Source organism: Eucyclogobius newberryi, unplaced genomic scaffold (genome assembly GCF_026437365.1).
Source record: "Eucyclogobius newberryi isolate DKJ021-1_F unplaced genomic scaffold, fEucNew1.0.hap1 SCAF_20, whole genome shotgun sequence".
Taxonomy (NCBI): domain Eukaryota; kingdom Metazoa; phylum Chordata; class Actinopteri; order Gobiiformes; family Gobiidae; genus Eucyclogobius; species Eucyclogobius newberryi.
The window spans coordinates 9234391-9259121 of record NW_027315835.1 but is presented as its reverse complement, the minus strand read 5'-3'; the positions used below and the strand labels follow the sequence as shown (position 1 = coordinate 9259121).

Here is a 24731-nt window from a genome sequence, read left to right as displayed (position 1 = left end):
TGAGCCTTCGACCTTGTTACAACTGTGTTTCCTCATCATGAATTTCCTCGAAGTTGTATCTTGAGTTAGTCATTCGTTTGGTGCATGTTTGCGTAATCCTGCACTGTTCTGCAATCGAGGCTCGGGTGCTCAGAAAAATCTTGTTCTCACCTACCCCCCTATCCCCGCCCACATCTCTGAACTTAGATGTGATCGTATGAAAAATACTCAATACTTCAATACTAAGTAGCTGATAAAAATGTCTCCATTGAGAATATTGAGGCTTGATACAGGCTAACTAGCTGCTGTAAGCTAACTAAGTTTGAAAAGTAAATAAATGTTTTAATAAAGATATAAATAATTATAGATTATTATATGGTCATTAGTTACCTTACAGCCCAGGGATGGCAGTCAAAACTTTTATAACCAAAAAGCCTTATTGCCATACACTAAAATGCCCTCTTGAAATAGACTCAAATAACAAATAAACACAATACAAGCTCATCTTCATTAGATGCCAGAACAAAAATGAATAAATACATTTGTGTATTTGAACTGTGGTGTAAATGGCTGCAAATTTCGAAAAACTTTGGAAGACCTTTTATTGCAAAAATATTTATTCAAAAACATATTACAAATTCATCGGGCATGCCGGATTTGCACAACACGAAACATTTGAGCTGAGATGGCACATGCACAGAATGACCTGCGATTCAATTCAGATCGTGAAGGCTTTTTGTTTTTTTTGTTCTTGTTTTTTTTGCGTCAAACCAAGTTGAACGAACAGAACAAACACATACTTAGTTGCAGAAAATACTTCTATCTTCCATCAAGACACATAAGTACATTTTGAATCAAGCCCTTTTCAATTTTTTTTTTAAATATTTTACATTTCTGACATTCATTTATATTTACACAGTTTATAGTACTGGGCAGAAGTGTAAATTGATCAAAAATATGGAATGAAATACATAAAAAGGTCATTATTGTGCAGTGTTTTCCTCTTATTTTGGTGCCATTGATTTAAACTGGGACATTGGTTATTCATTTGCTTCTTTCCCGTAAACATTGGTCATTTGGCTTCCCTTTCATTGACCAAGGATTATTTGATCAACTTTCTCTTGGTAAATCAACAGTTTGGGAAGGTCCAGTGAGGTGACCGCTGATGTTGGGTTCTCTGACAAAAAAAGTAGTTTAGATTTCAAATTAAAGCTGAAAGCAGGATGTATTTAAATTCCTGCTTTCAGCTTTCACGGTTTGAAAATTAGGTGCCCCACATTTAATCATTGTAAATTATATCGTTTTATGTAGGGACGGGCGATATCAGTGTCAATATTGATATCAAAAAATCTTTCAGTATCAATATCGAAAAGTAAGTTTACACAGTCATGCAACAAATGATTTAAGTCCCAGATAAATACATTCTGTTATTATTTTTATTATTCAAGTGAAAAGTTCATTTGTGAACTGTACTTGCTATTGCTGCGTTCCTTTTGTCCTCGATTTCCAGTTGTTACGTCTGAGCGGTATATTGCAGTTTATGTACAGCTACAACTCAAATCTAACAATAAAACCGCAAAAGTGCTCAAATCAAGCAATCTGTGGATCCAATTAAGTACATTTCTTAACCCGGACATTGTTATTACACTGTCAAAGCCTCGTTTTTGTGAGTGAATTTCTGCTTTTGTTGACGTTAGCTCCGCGTAGACGTTAGCAACATTAGCATAACAACGACTCGGCGCAGGAGCAGTTCACAGACGACGGGTGGACAGTAGCGAGCAACTAATAGGAAAATATACAAGTACTATGAATATTTTAACTGTGGGATGTTGAACTGTATCCAAACGCGGCCATGTTGGATTGGCCAACTCGCATAAACTTTTGAAATGACGCCCGAGTTTTACAAGTAGGAAGTTCCGAGATGTGAAACTCAGAAATTCCGACCTCCGAGGACGACTGGAACGTAGCATGAGGATTTGAACTGCAAACATGGATATCGGCAAATATTTGTATTATCGGTATCGGTGTATCGCCTTCCCAGAGTTTTGGACAGAACTGTAAAATGGCGCCGACGCGGTGGCGGGCACGGCGGGCGAATGAGCCTTTTGCACAGTACTATACATGCCGTCCATGTGTGTGAAATGTCACATACAACGCAATTGCATAAAACAGTTTTGCACTTTGGATCAAAAATAAATTCCCTCTTGAACATAAAGTGCTGATGTGACCGGTCCCGATCTCGTCACGTTTGAGAAAAAAAAAAAAAACGTTCGGAAAACCATTTCGCCCCACAAACTCATCAACACTGTCCATTTGGTACGTGTACATTTTCTAGACCGGCGATTCTCAAACGGCGGCGTGCGTACATTCGGCTGTTGGTGACCAGGTATGAATCAGAGCGTTTTCCCGCCTTTTGTCTCGCTTTGAACAGGGATGAGATCGAGTCCTGGTTGAGATCCGGTGTTGCACAGCCTTAGCCCAAGCGTAGCCCAGTTTGGTCTTCGTTTCGTCTTGGGTAGAACCTGGTTTAGTCCTGATTTCGCTTGGTTTCTGTCCCTTGCTTGACGATGTTGGATTAGTCCCTTTTTGTCCATGTACGGATGTCAATTACGGTTCTTTCCTAAGACACTGTGAACAGTTTGCAAAAATACTGGCCTAGAAAATTCAAACAGCAACAAACCTGCTTCGTATAACAGACCAACAGCTCAAGATGCAATTTGACGAGGCATTGACCCTATCTCGCAATAACATAGTGGACTCAAATAAGGGAAAACATAATAGTTCCAGGACCCCATGCTGGTTTGAAACAAAGCACAAATTTAGCCAAACGTTGTCACCAAAAAAGCGAAAAAGAGAGATATTTTTCAAAAAGCAGGTTTGTTGTTGTCGTTTTAGAACTAGCAGCAGCAATTGTCGTCCTCTTCACAAACATATTAAAGTGCTTTCAGCTTGGCACGAGTGCGGCTCACTCAAAAATACTTTGTACGTTGCCCTCGTGGTTTATGCTGATGGTCATAGAAGATGCTGGCATATTTACATCGAGTTCACGTGTGAGAGAAGAAGGCCATGTTGATTCTGTATGTATAAACTGATTGTACAGTACAATGGAGAAGTATATAGCACTCATAACATGACCAACACCTGCCAAATATATATAGTATACTGTATATGCCCCGTTAGCAACAAAAGCCTTTCTTTTCAAAACTGGCATTCACTCATTTGAGATATTTGAGCCCCGTTCGGATGGTATTAGTTTTACTTATGGTCCACAGATAAATTGTAATATGGGATGGGATTTTAGTGCACTCATGCAAATAAAGTACTCAAGTTTGTGATTTGGACTGTTTAATAGTCCATAAATTGGATATAAATTGGTTAAAAACGTCCCTACGTCCATTTGGCGTCCACGGCGGAGGATCGAGCAGCGCGAAGGCTCTTTTGGTTTGCTTTTGGTCCAAAGTTTAGATCAAGGGGCTGCGTCAGTGCGAATGGATTAAAAGAGAGACGTTCCGGCTGTTTCATAAGAAATCTGATCGTCTGGATGCCGTTCTGATCGCCCATGGCAACGACCAGGTAAAGAACGACGTTTCATGCTAAAGTAAAGGCACTCGAAACCAACCTAAAATAGAGGAAAATGCTGACAACATGAGTGAATTACAAGGTTTTTGTCGTATTCCAGTTTGTTTCAGGAATAAATTGAGTAAAAATCATACATTTACTGACATCGCTTGTCCCATCTGAAATGCACAATTTAAATACAGACGTCCCAAGGTAAAAAGAATCCCAATCCGAACAGGGGTTTAGGTACCGGACACCAACTGAGCTGCAGTCCTGGAGATGTTCTGACCTCTGACCTTACAAAATGTCTTAAACGTTCCTGCGCTAGCCAGTTTGTCCTTTTTCGAGCAAATACTATTAGTGATTTCTTTGGCGTACTACAAAATCCATCCAATATCCCTCCGAAACTCCCGGTGACTTCATTCACTTTCTTACTTGTGGGATTTAACTTAGGACTGTAAAAAGGCAGATGAGGAGATGTTTCGGAAAAAGTCACATGGTTTTGGGGACTTCCTGTTTACTGAGCAGCACTTCCAGGAGGCGGAGCTTGGCCTTCAGCTGCTTGTATTCCTGGTATTCGTCCTTCATGGGTGAGCGGTCTTCTTTTTGGCAGATTCTGTCGTGAAACCAAGCAGAAAAGTCAAAAATGAGCGTCGAAGTGATAGTTTGCACGTTTTTTACCACGTGCGTTCAATATTCGCAGTGACAATTTGCATCATTTTCAACCAAAATAAAAGATTTTTGATGTCACAATATAAAATGTGATTGTTACGGTTATTGTGAGAAGAAACACCACTAATTACAAAATAAAGTTCAAGTTAATATGCCGAAAACAGTTATTCTCGTTTGGTTGTACTTTACGGACCGTAGATTGAATTAATTAGACAAAATGTTGCTTCTAAAATAGCCACAATTATTATTTTTTAGTTAAACATGATTATATTGTGACCTATATAATCACAATTATCCATTAATAACCCAATAATCTTGACATTCCTATTGTCTATACTTTTCTCTGCTCGGCATAGTGGAATAAATATTCAGACTAAAGTGTTAAAATAAAGGTTTATGTCTCTCCTTCATGCGATTGCTCGACCCAAACTAAATATCGCTGTTACATCTCTTCTAAAAGGGGGCAATATATCGAGAATGTTGTTTTTAGGATATGCAAAATTGGAATGTTTAGTTTATTGTTTAGAGTAAAAATGAAGAAAAAAATGCTGCAAAAAGAATCGGATCAAAAATAGCAAGAAAAACAAAGTGAGCAAACACTGTGAATACTTAAGTAGATGTGCTTTTTATTTTATTTTATTTTTTATACATTTGCAAATAATTCAAATGTATTTGAAAAATCATTCTTTCATGTTGTAATGATTGGATTTTGCTTGTACAATTTTGAGGCAAATAATGAATTCAATCAATTTTAGAATAAGGCTGTTTTCCCCCCATATAATTAAACGCAGGTAAGAGATCTTTATGACTTATCTTGACTATGTGATGTTTTGCTGGTCAAATGCACTTGTACAATAATAAAACATTGTAAACAATAAATGAACACACATATAAATCCACGCAGGGGTCGATGTTACCTTCCAGTCTGTCGGTAAAACTCGTCCTCAAACTCTCGGAGCACTTTGCGCCTACACTTCTTCTCGGCTCTGGTCTGACGCAGACACTCCAGCAGCTGGTGCCTGCGGGTCAGAGGGGCAGACAAACCTGAGTAACCGTGGTGATACAAAGGGCTGATACAAACGGGCGTCCTACAGGGGTCAAGGGTACGCATTCAATTTCATTAATATAGATTGAATATAGTAGTTAAACTGAATAGATAACGCTTGTGTAACACTTTTAAGATACTAAAGATGCTTAAAATGTATCTTAATTAGTAGTTTTAGTAATTACTTGGGTAACTTACAATGCAGTAGCGCAGTGTTTCTTAAACTGTGGTGCGTGCAGCACTGGTGGCACACGGACACTCTACACTTACTTCATTTAGGGTACATTTTATTGACATTTGCTTTTTTTGTTCTTGAGTCATTTCTCAGTTAAAACTACTTTGGCAATCAGGGCCGGCCCAGCCTATAAGCGAACTAAGCAGCCGCGTAGGGCCCCGAGGCGTTAAAAGGGCCCCCAATCTGGCAACCCGTCGTATGCGAAGTGCAAGCGCAGCGTGCGCCACTAGTAGCGCTGCTGGCGCGGCAGCGCACACAGCGGTAACATATAACGCACAAACCGCATTTATTTGTAATGACAATCTGGCAACCAATACACCAAACCTGCGCTGATTGGGCAACTTCATTGTGCGCGAGGAGCTCGAGAGCAAAACATAAACACAACAGAACGTGGTCCTCATGTCCAGAGGAATATATCCCCCCGATGCCGAAAAACGAAAGAAGAAACTTCTTGACGATGTAAAGAAACTGCAAACTCAACAACACTCTCCAGGTATTGAACTTCTCTGTTTCTCTGTTTGAAACAACACGAGTCTGTCACGTTAGTTCGCTCAGGCTGGAGGCGACATGAGCTCTGCTCCGCGCATAATAATATGTCTGAATGAAAGATAATAAGCTTCACATTTACACCAGCCCGTAGTGTTAGCTGCAGGTGAGGCCGGTGAGGGGCCTCTATGCCCCGGGTCACTAAGAGGCGGAGATCCGGTCCGGACGAGCGCCGTCTCGTCCGGAACCTCTGACGTGAAACTTTGGAGTGAACAGTGTGCGGCCCTGTCCCGGGCCCCTGTCCCGGGCCCCTGTGCAGCCTCAGTTAGAGATGAGCGGGTCTGAGTTTGCGTCCCTCTCTCTCACATCACCATGTGTGAGATCAATCGTGACTCGTGATGTCTGTTTTACTTTGACTTCTTAACGTGCAATAAGAGGAACGTAAAGGTTTATGCACGTAAGGTCCATCAGCCAATCACATTGCAGCATTGTTTCATGCAGGAGTCCAGTGTGTGATGTTCTGATCAGAACAAACATTTATATTGTAATTCACTTTTAATAGAGCAATAAAACATTTCAATTTATTTAAAAAGCATCATTAGACTATTTGTTATAAATTATAATAAATTGATAGTGAAAAATAACCAGACATATTATGATTACATCTGTTATAGAATAATACTATATATTTTTATACAAAAGTGGCAAAGTTGCAGAAACGCAGTCGCTTCACTATAGCTAGGTTTGGACCTTCACTTCTCGTTCTGTTCATTCTCTGGGAATAACATGTTTGCGCTGTTTTATCAGTGTTAATTGTTAATCAAGCAATGGTTATGCCATTTGTTTAATTTAATATAACTTGCTTTGTCACTTTGGCAAGAAGGAACAGTTGGGAGCTGTAAAAGATAAATTTGTAAGGATAACTATTAATTTTACATTTTCAGTTAAAATGAATCAATTTGACCATAATTATTTTTCATAGCCAATATTGTATTGAGTAATTAAGTACACTAATGTATTAATAACTGGCTTTAATCATTTTCTCCTGGCACAGTTTCATCACATCATCATTTTATAGCATTACAACCTCAACATTTTACTCTTACTTTAACGGCTGGACCACATTAAAATGCACCAGAAGACCCAAAAAGGTCTGAAAATCTCCCCCAGACCCCCCTGTTCATTAATTTAAACTGCTAATGTGGCTGTCGACCCTTAACGCCCACAAATACGCCCAAAAACGTATCTGGGACATGTGTTATTTGTACAGGGAGTAGAGGTGATGTCAGCGGAATACCAAGTTGCATTGTGGGATTTAAGTTATCAATATTTGAGCTTGTGAGGTGCTGAGAATAAATTAACTGGCAAACGGATGCCCTGGCGTTTTGGTGCGCTTTGTTTGCGTTGAAGAAAGTTCCCATATGTGAATTGTTTACTGACAATGGCAATAAAACTGATTCTGATGACGTGGTGAGGGGCCCCCAAAAATGTTTTCGCTTAGGGCCCCCTGAAGGCTTGGGCCGGCCCTGTTGGCAATGGTTTATTCCTTCACAAGAATAGCTATAATTTAGCCCAAATTAGTCCTTTTATAAACCTGATTTGGACCTGGGGGTATTCATAAAGCCAGGTCTTTTCTTTGGTGGTACTTGGTGTAAAATGTTTGAGAACCACTGCAGTCGACCTTAGAGTAGTTTGTGATCCCCTGTTGGATTGCAAAGGTATTGCACGAGAGTGTCAATATTATAGTTCAAAAACATGTGAAGTATGAAACAAAACATTTAATCAAAATGAATGTTTTGAATCATTTCCAGCAACAATATTTCTTTTCATAGAAACATATTAAAAAGCATTTTAAGTAAGTATTTGAGGTCATGTCATTTGGTTCGGTGGAATGTCCTTTTAGTTTGAAAGTGTAAACTCTACTTCCTGTCTGTGTGTACTCTTGACAAGCAGTGATACCTGGAGGCTTCGTGCAGATTGCTCATGTTCAGCGCAGGCCCATGCCTCACGGCCTTGACCTCGTCCAGGGGGGAGACGAAGGCGGGGTCACTGTCCCGATCGCTGTCCTCCTCTGTGGGGCCTCCCAGCCTGCAGGGGGCGGAGACCGGGCGCTCTTCCACCGAAACTGAAACCTCCATGGAGTCTTCATCTGAGCCATCCTCTTCTTCCTCCTACAGAACACACATGGACCATCTTACACTTTACATTCGATCAAATTATTTAAAGGAGACATTACCGTATTTTCCGGACTATAAGTCGCACCTTTTTTCATAGTTTTGGCCGGGGTGCGACTTATACTTATATTTATACTTGTATACTTATACTCCGGAGTGACTTATATGTGATATTATTTGTTATTTTCACACTTGCAACTGCATTTCATACTCCAGTGCATCTTATATATGTTTTTTTCTTCTCTAATATGTATTTTTTTGGCTTATACTCCGAAAAATACGGTATTATGCTGTATTTCAGTACATGTTTTTCATTGTAAACCGCAATATTGATGCAAAACGACTTAAAAATAGAAACAGGCTCATCGACTTCCTGTTCAAACCTGCTGAACCGATAAGCCCCGCCTCTTCATAGTGCCATAGTGACCAGTAACAAGCAGCAGATTGCCATTTACGTGCCTTAATTTTTGAAAAGTGAATTTTGTGACATTCTTGAACCCGACGTGTGTCACACTTGGAGTCTTAATTTTTCATAAATCACAGTGAGTACAGCGACGTGGGCGGGGATAGGGGGTAGGTGAAAACGGGACTTTTCTGAATACTCGAGCCTCAGTTGCAGGACAAAACAGAATGACTCAAAAACAGGCAAGAATCAATCAATCAAAATACTGTACAACTCTGAGTAACGATAATGATGAGAAAACATTATTGTACCGAGTTTAAAGCTCATTAAAGTGCATAAAATGTCCCCTTTCTTCAAATATCGAGTTTATTTCATTCTATTTTTCCTCATCCACCTCTTAGTAAAATTCCCATAAATGATTGGCATAAATGTAAAAAATAAATAAATAAAAATAACTAATGAGCATAAGACGCAACAATGAATGTAAAATATTTTTTTCTGAAACTTTATCAACTGCAGAGAAATAAAAAAATATATATGAATGAGGACTAAGAATAATCGCCACAGTAGCTGGTCAACCTTTTAACTCTTTAAAATATATTCATAATTTAGAGTCAATGGGAAAAACAATGTGAATATGAGAAGTGACTCAATTCCTTAAAGTTTCTAGACTTTTCATGTCTAAAAAATGTCTAAAAGTAGAAAGTTTGGATAACTGAAGTAAACATAGAACATTTATATTGTAAATTTGACGTACCTAAAAGCTTACAGTACTTTTACTTTTGTACTTTGCGCCGCTGAACTGCTTAAAGTTGCGGTTCATGTTGTACTTGCTATATTCAGTTCACCGCGTAGAAATAACTCCAAGAGCAGTTATGACATGTTATACACGGTTCTAAACGAATACAAGAATCACATGCATTTCAGAACAAGCCAGCAGGTTTCGTACATAATCAAATTGGGAAATTACTCCAAAACAACTGCATCCATAGCAACATGCCAAATGCAACAATTTAGATTTGATCGCGGCTCCACTTGCCGCCCTCGCCTCTTCATTTTAACGCATTTTAATCACGTTTCATTCATTTTTTTTAACGCACATGTTCAGATAAGTGCGGCGCAAATGAGGTGTGAACTCACGATCGTCCAGAAGGTGGGGCTGGTGCACAGGAGGTGTTTGATCGTCTGATATCTGTCGTAGAGCGGCTTCACCAGGTTCTTCTCCTGCTTCGTGCCCTGAATCACACACATTCACAGATTCATGCTCATGTTTATGCCTGAAACCAAATCCGTCAGTGGATCTAAAATAATCTCCATGTGGAAGTGGGAAATGTATCGAAATTTGGATCACATCGTGATTGTTGTTTCGAAGATATGCACAATTTGAGTATAGATTATTCGTTTCACTGTGAATTTGATAAATCTAGCCTTAAGATTTATTCACTTGAATTTATAAAAAAATCTGATTTATCCTGTTTACGACATTTCTACTAAATAAAGGTGAAATAAGTATGATAAGTGTATATTTTATAGTTTTAAGATGATGTTATGTTGCGGCGTTGGAGTAGAAAATGCTACAAAAAGAGCTGATTAAAAACAAAAATGAAAAAGTGATGTTGAAAACTTACAAAGAAGAATATGAGGTGATATTTCTGCACTTTTGTTATACATTTTTTGCAATATTTCACATTTTCGATTACATAAAAATATGTTTCAATATTGACCACCAACAGGACAGACTTTAAATGTCACAAGTGCAATGTTCTATTTTTAGGTCCGTTTGTTCACCTGGAAACGACAACATTTGCACGTAAAGAGTTTTATTTCATTTAATCCACTAAAGCCAGGGCCGGCCCAGCCTATAAGCGAACTAAGCAGCCGCGTAGGGCCCCGAGGCTTTAATAGGGCCCCCAATCTGGCAACCCGTTTTATGCGAAGTGCAAGCGCAGCGTGCGCCACTAGTGTAGTAGCGCTGCTGGCGCGGCAGCGCACACAACTGTAACATATAACGCACAAACCGCATTTATTTGTAATGACAATCTGGCAACCAAGACACCAAACCTGCGCTGATTGGGCAACTTCATTGTGCGCGAGGAGAACGAGAGCAAAACATAAACACAACACAACGTGGTCCCTGCGTGGTCCTCATGTCCAGAGGAATATATCTCCTGGTGCCAAAAAACGAAAGAAGAAACTTCTTGACGATGTAAAGAAACTGCAAACTCAACAACACTCTCCAGGTATTGAACTTCTCTTACAAAGAGACGGTTAATGCTGCTGTTTGAAACAACACGAGTCTGTCACGTTAGTTCGCTCAGGCTGGAGGCGACGAGAGCTCTGCCCCGCGCACAATAATATGTCTGAATGAAAGATAATAAGCTTCACATTTACACCAGTCCGTGTTAGCTGCAGGTGAGGCCGGTGAGGGGCGTCTATGCCCCGGGTCACTAAGAGGCGGAGATCCGGTCCGGACGAGCGCCGTCTAGTCCAGAACCTCTGACGTGAGACTTTGGAGTGAACAGTGTGCGGCCCCTGTCCCGGGCCCCTGTCCCGGGCCCCTGTGCAGCCTCAGTTAGAGATGAGCGGGTTTGAGTTTGCGTCCCTCTCTCTCACATCACCATGTGTGAGATCAATCGTGACTCGTGACGTCTGTTTTACTTTGACTTCTTAACGTGCAATAAGAGGAACGTAAAGGTTTATGCACGTAAGGTCCATCAGCCAATCACATCGCAGCATTGTTTCACACAGAGTCCAGTGTGTGATGTTCTGATCAGAACAAACATTTATATTGTAATTCACTTTTAATAGAGCAATAAAACATTTCAATTTATTTAAAAAGCATCATTAGACTATTTGTTATAAATTATAATAAATTGATAGTGAAAAATAACCAGACATATTATGATTACGTCTGTTATAGAATAATACTATATATTTTTATACAAAAGTGGCAAAGTTGCAGAAACGCAGTCGCTTCACTATAGCTGGGTTTGGACCTTCACTTCTCGTTCTGTTCATTCTCTGGGAATAACATGTTTGCACTGTTTTATCAGTGTTAATTGTTAATCAAGCAATGCTTATGCCATTTGTTTAATTTAATATAACTTGTTTTGTCACTTTGGCAAGAAGGAACAGTTGGGAGCTGTAAAAGATAAATTAGTAAGGATAACTATTAATTTTACATTTTCAGTTAAAATGAATCAATTTGACCATAATTATTTTTCATAGCCAATATTGTATTGAGTAATTAAGTACACTAATGTATTAATAACTGGCTTTAGTCATTTTCTCCTGGCACAGTTTCATCACATCATCATTTTATAGCATTACAACCTCAACATTTTACTCTTACTTTAACGGCTGGACCACATTAAAATGCACCAGAAGACCCAAAAAGGTCTGAAAATCTGCTAATGTGGCTGTCGACCCTTAACGCCCACAAATACGCCCAAAAACATATCTGGGACGTGTGTTATTTGTACAGGGAGTAGAGGTGATGTCAGCGGAATACCAAGTTGCATTGTGGGATTTAAGTTATCAATATTTGAGCTTGCGAGGTTCTGAGAATAAACTAACTGGCAAACATCTGCCCTGGAGTTTGGGTGCTTTGTTTGCGTTGAAGAAAGTTCCCATATGTGAATTGTTCACTGACAATGGCAATAAAACTGATTCTGATGACGTGGTGAGGGGCCCCCAAAAATGTTTTCGCTTAGGGCCCCCTGAAGGCTTGGGCCGGCCCTGACTAAAGCAACATTGTAACTTCAAAGGTTGTGTTCTCATTCAACTTTACTATGTTTTACTGAACACGATTTTGACAGATTGTACAGATGGACTTGCCGATATCTACGGTAATTGCAAACCTGATTTTTTAAAGTTTGAACTAAAAAAAAAATGAATAAATGCAGAGGTATCAGTTGTAGTAAATTTTGATCTTTAACTTAATTTTAAGTCAGATCTTGTTTATTCAAATAATAAATAAAATACTACAAATTCCCACTGTATATTTACTTTTTTTTTTTAATCTAATACATCAACAAAATAAAGCAAGAAATGTCCCAAATGTGTGCAATATTGGCTATTTTTGCACATAACATTCTTAATTCTTTAACTAATTATAAAAAACATTCTTTCATTTCTTCTTTCATGTATGTGAATAAACTACAACTTTTACTTCTGCATTTAAGATTTCCTATTCATCTGCAGTGTTTCGCTCAAAAATTCTTAGATTTCTTATCAATTCCAAACTTTTTTTGGATTAACTATTAATTGAAAAACCCAAACCCATTATTCTTATACTTATTTTGATTCTGATTCTGATGATTCTGATTAGTCCTAGTCTAGTCCTGGTTTAGTTCTTGGTTTGGTGTGTGCCCCTCACCGGTCGCCCGTGGAGACTCTCGAAGTACAGCAGACATTTCTGAAGAGTGATTTTCTCCAAAACCATCTGCGCCTGCGTCATCTCCTGCTCAAAACGAGGCACAGAAAATCATCAAATTCACACAAAAGCCAACGCGTTCATCATAGCATACAAATAAATGAATAAATACATAAATAATACATAAACACGTACATAATAAATCAAGGCGTTAGGGTCAAAATAATGTTAAATCAAATATCTATAAATGTATAATGGTTACGGGACAGACAAGTTGACCAGGCTACAATGTTAAATATAAAAATGCAACGAATTTTAGCAACAACATGAAAATATCAAGCCCTATGAATCATAATACTTTAATTGACAGAGCAATTTCCAAAGCTATTCACAAACTAGCTGTTTTTTTCTGTTATGAATGCACTTTTGTCGACTTTTAACCATATAAAAGATAAAATATTTGTGCTTAGAACTGTGTGGATGGATTGCTTATTATTCTATCATAACATTATCAAAAAAATGTAATAATTCCGTCAAGTGGACAAAGTTTGAAAAGTGAATTCGTGTCACGTAATAAAATTTCCGTTTGCAATGGAACCAACCGGGATTACACAGAATGCATAATTTAGTTTAAGAGTGTACATTTGTGGTGTCAAAAAAATGAGGGGCAAATATTTATACTTATATTTATATTCATCTTACTTATATATCCACACAAACCTTCATGTTTTCAGGCAGGCCCAGGCTCTGTCTCTTTTCTCGCAATCGTCTGAACAGAGACTCCACCGTTTCATCCAGAGTGGGTTTGTGCTCTGGTGCCCCCTGCTGGCCGCTACCGTACCTGCAGCAATATGACAAAAAACAATGGTCGATATTACAGGGGTGTCCAAACTTTTGTCACTGAGGGCCGCATTTTGAAACTTATATGGAGCAAAGGGCCACAAACAACCTGACAATGTCAAATTTGAAAAGCGATTCATTTGAATTTTTCCATTTGACATAGTTTCGATGCCTCCACAACTTTCATAAGACTTGGAACATTATTATTAGGTATAACATCAAAATGCCTGAATTTTTTCCAATTTTACAGTAAAAGTACTTCTATTTGTTGTGCCAACTTAGCAGGAAGCCGGAGGGCCAACACAAATTGGTCTAAGGGCCGCATTTGGCCCCCGGGCCGTAGTTTGGACATGCCTGGTCTATAACGTTTGCTGGGATTATTACAGTCGTGAACATAATAAAGTTTTAAATCTAATAAACCCACAAACGTAATAACAGAAAGGAAATATGCAAATAGATATACGTTTATAATGTTGGCGAAATCTAAAATACACAGATTGTTTGGAGTATAATAGATAGCAATGGATGTATAAACTATTATAAGATAAGATAAGACAATCCTTTAATATCCACACAAGGGGAAATTTCGTTGTTACAACACAGTAGAACAGGAGGTTCCACAGATTATAGGAAGTTTTAAAAAAACACACTCTTAATAGAACAACATGTTCATGACGTTGACAGTTTGCAGGGATTACTACGTGCTGTTACACGACATGTCATTTGTAATATTGACTTGACTTAAATGTTTGGCATTCCATTGCGGGGCGAGGCTAATGTGCCAAAGGACAAACCGTAACCAAAGTAAGCAAACACGTGTCCTGATTTTGAAAGAATATATCGTCAAAATTAAACATTTGCTAAGAAATTGCTAAAAAATCTGCGCTAAACTCTGCCAAAATGCAGAACTTTTAGAGGGTAAATTGAAATCCCAAAATCCTAAACTATTGATTGTTATTGCAAAGGTTATAATGTCTGAAAAGGTTTACTTTAAAAGATTTGTGTTTGTTAATAAAATTCACCACTCTGACGGCTCATTGAACTAAAATGCAGTTAAGATAAATACGTTTTTGAATTTTGCAAAAATGTATTAAAAAAAATTATCCCAGAATAGCACTTTTTTGGGGGGGGTTGTAATTTCACTTCCTGTTTGCAATTGATGACGTCACAGTAGGAAATTATCCAGCAAACACGAGGAAAAAACTCATCTAATGTCACAATGTTTTTAATTTGACAAATAAAAATATGAGAGTGACTTTATTTAGTTGAATTAATGTTTAGAGCGTCAAAAAAGTTGTTTCTGTGTAAATTTGGCACAAAATTTGGAATGACATCACACTGTCCCTAGTGTGATGTCACTTCCTGTCATTTCCTACAGATTTTGCAACGTTTTCTCCACAAATACCTGCTCAATTAATGTAAAACTATACATTTATATGTGAAACAGGTACAAATACACCAAATAAAGTCAAAATTAGAAAATCGTAAAAACCATACTAACCTGTCATATGCACTAACTTAACTATTTAACTATGTTTAATGTGTAACAAATTGAAAAAAAAAAAATATATATATATATATATATAATTATACTGAGTGTGTTGTATTAAAAGTGCACAGTAACACTATGTAATGTTCCACAGTATGATATTTAACGTCTTGCATTTACATGTGTTTTATGGTATGTAAAAAATATCTTGAAAACTGTTCTCTTTAAATGTGTTTAAAATTGTTTTGAAGAACATTTTTTTCATGAATTTGAATGTGGATTTTACCTGCAGATGTCGTGACTTTGCCCTTCGTCCTCCTTTGAGTCAAACACTGACTGTCTGAGGCGCAGCTCTGCAAATAAAACAGCACAAATTTAGTATTAAGAAAACAACAGCAAAAAAAGACTTTCCACTTTATTTATATCTCTTTTACTGATACAAAATATTCTGATATAAACTCCACCTTTGAGTTGTTTCCGAGCTTTGGCCAGTTCGTTCATGACTCCCACAATCTCGGGGTTGGAGTATTTGTCATTATGAGACGGCTGGAACAAAACAGACAAAACGTGAACACAATAGAACGTTTTATCCCAATTCAGTGATTTTATTAACATTTTATAGTCTTTTTTTTCAACATTTAACAGTGTCTCCAGATTGAAACTCGGCCAGGACTTACGGCAGTGAAAAATCAATACTCTATAATAGTTTTCAAACTAGATACTCCTTTAAACAAATATCGTGTATACAGGACAAAATTGAAAAAACAAATTCCCAAATGGTTTTGACCTAAATCGTAACTAGTATAAGACCAGATTGTACTATTAGAGAAACTACTATACTACTGTTTTGGACATAATATTCCTTCATTTTATTTTGATGCCTTTTACTGGCTTTTTTACAGCTTTGTTTCCTGCTTTCTCTGCTTGCGTTGTGTTCTTTTGTGTTTCTTTTTTTTCTGTTTTACATTTAAAAACTAAAAAAAGAAGGTCTGAAAATGAGTTTTTGTTGTTGTTTTGACTTTGGAGGTTCCTCTACAGCAGGGGTGTCCAAACTTTTTTCACCCAGGGCCGCATTTTGAAACTTAAACGGCGCAGAGGGCCACAAACAACTTGACAATGACAAAGTGAATCATTCGAAATTTAGCATTTGACGTAATTGCCATGAGCCTCCACACCTTTAATTAGACCTAGAATATTAATATTCGGTTGGTATAACATCAATATGCCTGAATTTTCCCAATTTCACAGTAAAAAGTACTAGTTTTTGTTGTTTGGGCCGACATAGCAGGAAGCTGGAAGGCCAACAAAAATTGGTCTGAGGGCCGCATTTGGCCCCCGGGCCCTAGTTTGGACATGCCTGCTCTACAGCTTCACTGGCAGATGACAAACATTTGGGTCGAACGGAGGAAACTGAGAATCCCTGGGTAAAATCTGTGCTTACGGCTTGGCAAGAGCTAATCCCAACATACAAACTAAACGAAGATGTTAAAACTGGTCTGCTTATGACCAAGGTTGTGTACCAAACAGCACTTACGGTACTTAAGGTCTGGATTACGAAAGGTATTGACGTTTCCCGATTGTAAAAGAAAAACACATGCTTTACCTTGTATTTCATCTCCTGCTCAAACTGCTCCTCAAACCGCCGGACTTTCCTCTTCAGCACTTGAATGTGTCGCGTCAGAAACGGGACGGAGGGCGGCCCGGCGTTTTCGTGGACCTCGCTTCGACCGCGGCTCCTGAAACGGAAGCACAAGCGACTCAAATACAAATCAATGCCACATCACACGTTGCTCCGATGGCTCATACTTGCTGGATATTTGCTGGTGTGATTTGCTTGCGAGGAAGAGAAATATCACAATGACTGTAAAACCCCGACGCGCTAAAGTGTGAAGAACAATTTGTGCCGTTGCCATAGCAATTAACGATTCAGAACGGAATATTCTGTCTTTTGTATTGTGAAAAGATGTGAAAATATTGAGTATTTATGTAATGGTAATGCATTGATTGATATTGTGCTTTTTGGACCAAGACAGTGCTGTAGTTGAGTGGTTTAGTCGCAACCTAGAAAAATGATTAGATAACTTGTTGGCAGTGGCGCAGTGGTTAGTGCAGTCGCCCGCTAGAGTTGTCCAAAATTTGTAAAAAAGGTATAGTTTCCCCTTAGTATTAAAATGGAGTTTGAAATATTCTGACAACACTATCGCTCATAACATAAAGATTTGTGGTTTGATCTGAAGTGTACGCTGTGGTGTCTGAATGTCCCCCCGAGGGTCCCTAACAGACTTTATAGTGCACTCATTCAAACACTACTTTCTCTTTGACACGCACGTATGTATGGACTAATAATCATCATACTAGTTTTATTTCACATGGTTCTCACGTTTAACGACAAACACTGGACTGGATTATTCATCTTATTCAGCGGGAAACTATTGATCTTTTAACAGCTCCAGCTTAGGTAATTGGCTAGCATTAGTGACTTTTACGCCGTCTCACTGTATGCATTGTGGTCTATTGAACTTATTCCGCCCCGCCCACTTTTCCCATGTGATTGCCACTTCCGTTGTAATGGCACTTCCGTTCCAGCGGGAATTTTGTTGGTTTAAAATGGAGATCGAGGGAAAAGTCAGCTAAAATATGCTATAAAGTAAAGTAAAGTAAAATGTCCAATGTTAATGTCAATAATGCACTGATTTCCTGGGCGGCCCGAAAATGGCTTTTTCGTCTGTATAGAACTTATTTTCTCTGGAGTTTCTCTGCAGCCGTATGTTCACTAATACAACCAGAAGAAGGATAACGTTGTAGCCTGGGCGGGCTTCAGGAATAAGGTGAATACTGAACGGTCTAATGACCTTTACAAGGTGCATTGTGGGAAATGTTGAGTTTTTTCACCTGCTGAATATTTGGTTCAAGTTTGATTCATTGATTGACATGCAGTGGTTGAACGGGCCCCAGAAGAAACTGCTACCACCACCTGGTTCGGAGTGAGCTGTTTGTATCTATTGTTACTCATCTGGACGTGTATTTGTAGTGGTGAGTGGCTTCTCAGGTGTTGGGGGGGGGGTCACTTACAGCATGTACTGTTGGCTGCAGGGTGGAGAGGGGGCCATGTCGGGGTCAGAGTTGAACCTCAGGCTGTGGCTCAGGCTGGAGCAGCGCGGCGAGGGCATCGGGCCGGGGCCTCCTGCCAGCTGCTGCAGGAGCGCACTGCCCCCCTCCTGAGGGCTGCTCCGCTGGGACAGGGGCGAGGGGTGTACGCCGGGGCTCGGAGCGGCCTCGGTCTGGATGCAGGCCAGCAGCTGGTGGCGAGGAGAGGAGGAGGGTCTGCATACGACGCTCAGCAACTCTGGACAACACAGAGACGACATAAGAGAAGATGTTTAGTATAAAGCAGGTTCAAACAAGAAGCACTAAAACAGGTCTAACCCAGGTTTTCCAAGCAGGACAAGGACTGTACTCCAACTTTGGTCCTGGCTTTGACCTGGTCTCGTCCAGTTGTGGGTTTTGTCCCAATTTGACATGTAGATTTTGACCTATTTAGGTTTTGTCATGACCATTAGATGACCAGCGATAGACGATAAACTATGTCGATATCTTTGTGTCAATTTTGATCATTTTCACTCAAATTATATACTTTGAATTGATTACAAATTCATCTACAGCCATGGTTTACAACAATCTGGATATTGTGGTCTCATTTTATGCCCTTTTTGCACTGAATTGTTCAAATAAAACTTCATATTGGCCTTTTCTGGAGTTTTAAGGCCAATAACCGACACACCAAACAATGCAAATTATCTGCCAGACAATCGACCAAACCTATTCATCCGTCTAACTCGCTGTCAAGTAAAATAAATAACATTTGATACCACGTCAGAACTAAACCGACCAAACCAGATTACGCCTGCATCACAAAATCATGTAGTGCAGCCGTGAACTATGCACTCCAAAATGAGCTGGGAATGGGATTCTTCCTTTCGGCATTACAGCTGAGTCTCGCTGCACGAAAATAGAGAAAGCGTGTAAATGTGTCACCCGTTTTCGCCCGTGCGGAGTCAGACTGAGCTCACGCGCTTCTCTTTGGTCTAAAAATAGAAGAGCGGCGAGGAGCGGTGAAGGCGGCACACCCTCCGGCAAATCCTGCAAGGCCCCGGAGCCACGCGGACGTCACACGGCTCAAACGTTTCGATGAATATGATGGTTACTTGTGTACGCTGATGGTTTGCAGACAACAGTGTCGATCCAGCCGCAGATTTAGTCACTAATGCGTGAGCTAAAACGGAGAATCAAGGCCGGCTGTGCTGCTTCTAATATTAGCTGACCGGCTGATATTCCTGCTGAATCAGCATTAAGCATAATAGGAACGTGAAATAGTATAGTATAGTATAGTATAGTATAGTATAGTATAGTATAGTATAGTATAGTATAGTATAGTATAGTATAGTATAGTACAGACCTGGGCATTTGTGGCCCCAGGGGCAAGATGTGGCCCTTGACATGTTTTAATCCGGCCCCTAGAAAGATTTTAGTTTCTATTTTTTATTTTTTAACTGTCTGTAACATCTGTCTGCACTTGTATCCTTAATAAATATGACATTAAATGAATTAAATTAATAGATTCAATAGCATGTATTTGACAGAAAAGTGATAATTTATTTGATATTAAATTAAAAAAAAAATAATAATAATTCACACTGGCCCTCGGAGGAAAATAGTTGCCCAGCCCTGGTATAGTATAATAGTATAGTTTAGAGATTAACCTGGGTTTGTAACAATGTAATAACACTCCGTAACCATATAATCAAAAACAAACCGAAAAAGCGACTGAAACGTATTGTAATTTGGGCCGCGGAATTGTTTCAGTGATTAATTAGAAGCTTTTTGGAAAACTATAGACTCCAAATGTTGAAACATTAACAATACATTTGAAATTGCGTTAACCTTTATCCTAAAACATGTTAATCTCAGTAGATGAGAGCTCTTAGATAATGTTTTAGTCATTAGTGAAACTTTGAAAAGCCAAAAAACATCGACACGTGTTGCAATACAGAAACATTTATCGGAATAGGTGTATTTTCTTTATTAAATATATACACAATTGCCACATTTATAGCCTATTAAGAATAAAAATGTCCCTTGGGTGTAGCTTAGCGAGGGATAAGAATTGTGGCTCTGCTCTCGACTGGTGGAACAGGTTAGAAGGTCACGAAACCACATATTCACCGTGACAGAGAAGCGCCAATCCAGCCTTTCTGTCCCCACACTTTAGCCTGGAGAATGTTTTATTGTTTCCTCAGCTAAAAAAGCAGCACTAAATAAAATGTGGTCTTGTACCGTAATTAGTTTCTTTACCTGATTGTGAGTGAGCAGTCGAAACGGTAAACAGACAAACAAACAAACTCTGGTCTGGAACAATAACCTTTTAAATAAATATGAATAGTCTTGTCCTGGATCCAATATCTAATTTCGCAGTGTTTTCTGGACTGGAGCTAATACCAGTTCCAGTATGGTATCGGTGCCTCCCTCGTAACAGGAGTGCTGCAGGAGTATGAATAATACTTCAAATATAAATGTTTACGACATCTCAAGAAAGTAAATATACTGCGCAATTGTTTCTGCTAATCAACCTGTCTGTGTTTCGTAATGAACCCATGGAGACGTTGCTCTGCTTGAAATAATATTAATAATATTATGTTCCACTGTATGGCATGAAACCCATGTGTGAAACAAGGTACGGGCCAGGTCTGTGGAAAGGCGATCCCACTCACTGTTTTTCGAAGGTTTTTTTTTTTTGCAATAAAAACACCTGTAACTGAGTAAATACGTTAATGTTATGTATATATGATTAATACCATACTGGGAAACAGAGAAAAGACATCTCCATAGAGACAAGCAGCACTATTCACCAGAAAGGTTACATAGTACACCTTTAATACGCCTGATTTGTCTTGTCATTTTAATTGACGCATTTACCGCAGTCCCACTAACAACTAATAATAAAATACGATGGAACCACATTTGTGTTGGTATTTAGTTGTTTAATTGATTCGTCGGGCGATGTTGTTGTAGTCAACCACAATTTGTATTTGTTTGTTGACTAATTATTTAATTTAGATGATAAGGATTTATAAGGAAGGGATGCAGTGAGTTAGCTGAAGATTTGGGATTGACTCACAAGCTTAATCTGCCTTCTGCACGTAAATACACAGTTTACAAGTATTTTTCTGTGCAAATTGTGCGGTCACAGTCATGCTTAATTTTGAAAGTTTTTAATAGTGCCAAGCCACGCCTCCTTGTGTTTAGAATCAAGAGTACTTCTATTGAGAGTGTTTTTTAAACTTCCTTTAGCTGTTATCTGTTATTTTCCTCTGTATCTACCTGCGTTGCAACAATGTAATTTATTGTGTGGACAATAAAGGATTATCTTATCTTATGTCTTTAGTCAACGACACTTTCATTATTGTTGTCATTATTTGTCTATTTTCTTTTGTCCAGACATAAAACCTAATGAAACAGAGCTTGATGTAGTTGATAACCAGGAGTGTATTATTATCACATACAAACCATAACTTTGAGATATATTTTTGAGCGAAGAAACACTCAAAATGAAATAAAGCGCTAATGCCATACTGCGGAACATCCTCCCTTTTCACATACACTCTGCGTTTACCTGGTGGACTGTTCTCGTCGACGCTGTGGCACATGGCGATGGTTTTGCCGTCCTTCACCGCTCCCAGCTCCACCGCCGGGCTGCAGGGGCTCTTCTGTTCTTTGCTGCCCAGAGCTGGTCGGCTTTCCTCTGGGGACGGACCCAGCGACGACCCCCCTTCCACATCCAGCGCCTGGAGCTTGAGCAGTGAACTTTGCAAACAGAAGCAGAACATGCCCGCAGCACTGACCCAGAGATTAGCCAGCTCCCAAGTTGGTTCGACAGGACTTGAACCGAAGTCCGCTTAATGTTTAAAAAAAAAGAAAAAAAAAAGTTTGTGCTTTTAAAGTGTCATTTCACTTGTTGGCCACTAGTTGCTGGATCCAGGTATTACTCATAAAAAAAAAAGTAAGCAGTGTTTGCCTGTGACAGCTATTTCCCACCAGCAATTAATAAAAACCTTCTCAATTTCTGTCTCATACCCTAAAAAAAACGTATTTCCATGTTAAATATTCTCAACTAGTACATTTTTTATACAGCTTAAATACAACAAATATGTAATTATAAATACATCTACTAGTGCAGTTTTTACAGTTGTGGTTTTAAAGGGTTTTTTTTTTTTTATTTCACATTTCTGTAAGTCCAAAGTAGTAATCAGTAGATTTTTGGATGAACATTACAGTATCGTGCACTGGTCAGTTATATATCTACAGAAAGACAGGATTAGATAAAGGAGCCTATTTCAATCAGTAATACGCAACCCACTGCTGACGTCAAGGTGGCTTTACCTACGTCCACGTTTTTAGCTCCAACGCCACATGTAGGCAAATAAAACACCGCAAAACACGACGAAGAGCTACAAAAAATGTATCCTTCTCCACATACAGCTGTCCAAATGTCTTTAAGACGACGCTAACGATGACATCCGGTGAGTAGCCGTTCCGTTGCAGCCATGCCGTCTCCTCCTCCGATCGCGGCTCTCCAGAAAATACCCGCGGCGCCGAGGCAAACGGAAGAAGCTCCTCCTGTGTTAATCCTTCAGTGCATCGCGAGCAATGTGGAGATGTGTGCGGCGAAACGTGCGAGAGGAAGAAGCAAAATACATCCGCGTCTGCGTCTGGAGAGAGCCGCGGTGGTCCTGATGCTGCGCGCCGAGGATGGATGGAGAGGGTGTGTTTTGGCACGTCCCTGGTTTCGGCGGATTACTCATCGGGTCCTCGTGCAAAGAGGGGGGGGGGGGGGGGGGGTGAGAGAGAGAGAGAGAGAGAGAGAGAGATGGGGGGCCTTTGCGCACACCGGGATGCTCCTCGCGCGCTATCTCTCTCCCACTCTCCCTTTTCCGTCGTGAGGTTTTTCCCGCATCACTGGGGGTGGGGCCGGCGCTGACGTCACCCGAATAGTGTGTCAGAGCTCATTCATAAAAAAAAAAAAAAAAGGAAAAGAGTGTGGAATAGACTACGTGCTGGCGCTCACACAGACCAGAACCAGAACTGAATCCACCCCAAAGGCACTTTACTCCTGCCTATTTATTCAGACATGGCATGCGTTTATTTGTAAAGCACATTTCAGGCAATTCAAAGTGCTTTAGGCTTCTGGTAGAAGACCCGAGCTGAGAAAAAGGGATGAGATATATATATGTATAATGTTGGGAAGTAAACAATATGTGTACTGAAAATATGTAGCCTAATACAACATTTAAGTAACGTCATACATTACTACATTTATGTTTCTCACTCCAGACAGTGTATTGTAAAAGAAGACATTTTTTATTTTAGAAAAACTGTCTTAATTGAATTATGAAACATTTAATCTAATGCAAACTTATGTGAAACTCATGACAATGAAAACTAAGACACAAGAACTCCAAAATAAAGTCCCAGTTGTTGTCAAAAATCTTTCCAATTTCAAATTTCAAATGTAATCCTCTCCATATTCCTTATATTAGCTATAATGTTGGTCCAGTCCCTGATTGCCAGTGAAGTTTGAGTCATCCATTTTTTGTCATGGCCGTCCTTCCTGCAGCCAGGACCATGGTCCAAAGATCTCCATCGACTGTGTCTATGGCAGGTGTTTTAAGCCCAGATACATAGTTCTGAAATTGAATGGAACGGCAATGCCAAAATCAGTAGCTCTTTGTTGATTTCAGTGCAATATCTCTGAGCAACAGGGCAGTCCCAAAACACATGAAAATGGTTTGCCTCCTGGCAACCACAGTTTCTCCAACAGTCTGTCAAAATAATATGATCCTCTCTCTCGCATTAGCAAAATATTTCACATGTATTGTACCGTAGGTAAAACAATGTTGCTGTGCAGGTTTGGTTTATAGAACAGTTGGTATTCAGTTAGAATTTCCTGGTGCAGATGGGTGGAGTCAGTCTGCAGCCAGACAACAGATAAAGTTCAGCAGAAGTCATACTGACTTTGTCATCATTTGACACAGAGTGAAGACATGGCACAGGGAGCTCTGAGCGAGAAGTCGATGACCTGTGTGATCTGTTTGGATTTACTGCTGGAGCCGGTGACTCTATCCTGTGGACACAGCTACTGCATGCACTGCATTAAAGACCACTGGGACAAACAGGTGACGCTCAGCTGCCCTCAGTGCAGACAGAGCTTTAATACCAGGCCTGTGCTGGTGAAAAGCATAGTGTTGGCCAGTCTAGTAGAGGAGCTGAAGAAGGCAGGACTCACAGCGCGCCCTGATGACGCTGGCCCTGGAGATGTGAGCTGTGACGTGTGCTCTGGAAGGAAGCTAAAGGCCGTCAGCTCCTGTCTGCAGTGTCTGGTCTCTTACTGTGCGACCCACCTACAACCTCATTGTGATGT

General features: G+C 39.5%; 1 protein-coding gene across 1 annotated transcript; it reads right to left on the bottom strand.

The window, feature by feature from the left end:
* Positions 1–4022: 4022 nt before the first annotated feature.
* Positions 4023–22749, bottom strand: LOC140369388 (protein FAM13C-like). Its single transcript, XM_072456717.1, has 12 exons — positions 22694–22749; positions 21927–22208; positions 18329–18602; positions 16860–16992; positions 15721–15802; positions 15543–15609; positions 13648–13768; positions 12931–13014; positions 9693–9788; positions 7935–8146; positions 5127–5228; positions 4023–4153 (listed from the first exon to the last, which is right to left on the bottom strand). Exons 2-12 carry the CDS (start codon positions 22138–22140, stop codon positions 4030–4032), a joined length of 1509 nt encoding a protein of 502 aa, XP_072312818.1. The 5' UTR covers positions 22141–22208; positions 22694–22749; the 3' UTR covers positions 4023–4029.
* Between the last annotated feature and the right edge of the window lie 1982 nt (positions 22750–24731).

Excerpts from the sequence above, each read along its gene's own strand:
- LOC140369388 (XM_072456717.1), bottom strand. The coding sequence starts at position 22,140 with ATGTTCTGCTTCTGTTTGCAAAGTTCACTGCTCAAGCTCCAGGCGCTG. Across the intron at positions 15,610-15,720 it reads AGCTCGGAAACAACTCAAAG|AGCTGCGCCTCAGACAGTCA; the intron begins GTGGAGTTTATA and ends TTTTATTTGCAG. Across the intron at positions 9,789-12,930 it reads AGAGTCTCCACGGGCGACCG|GGCACGAAGCAGGAGAAGAA; the intron begins GTGAGGGGCACA and ends TGTGTGATTCAG.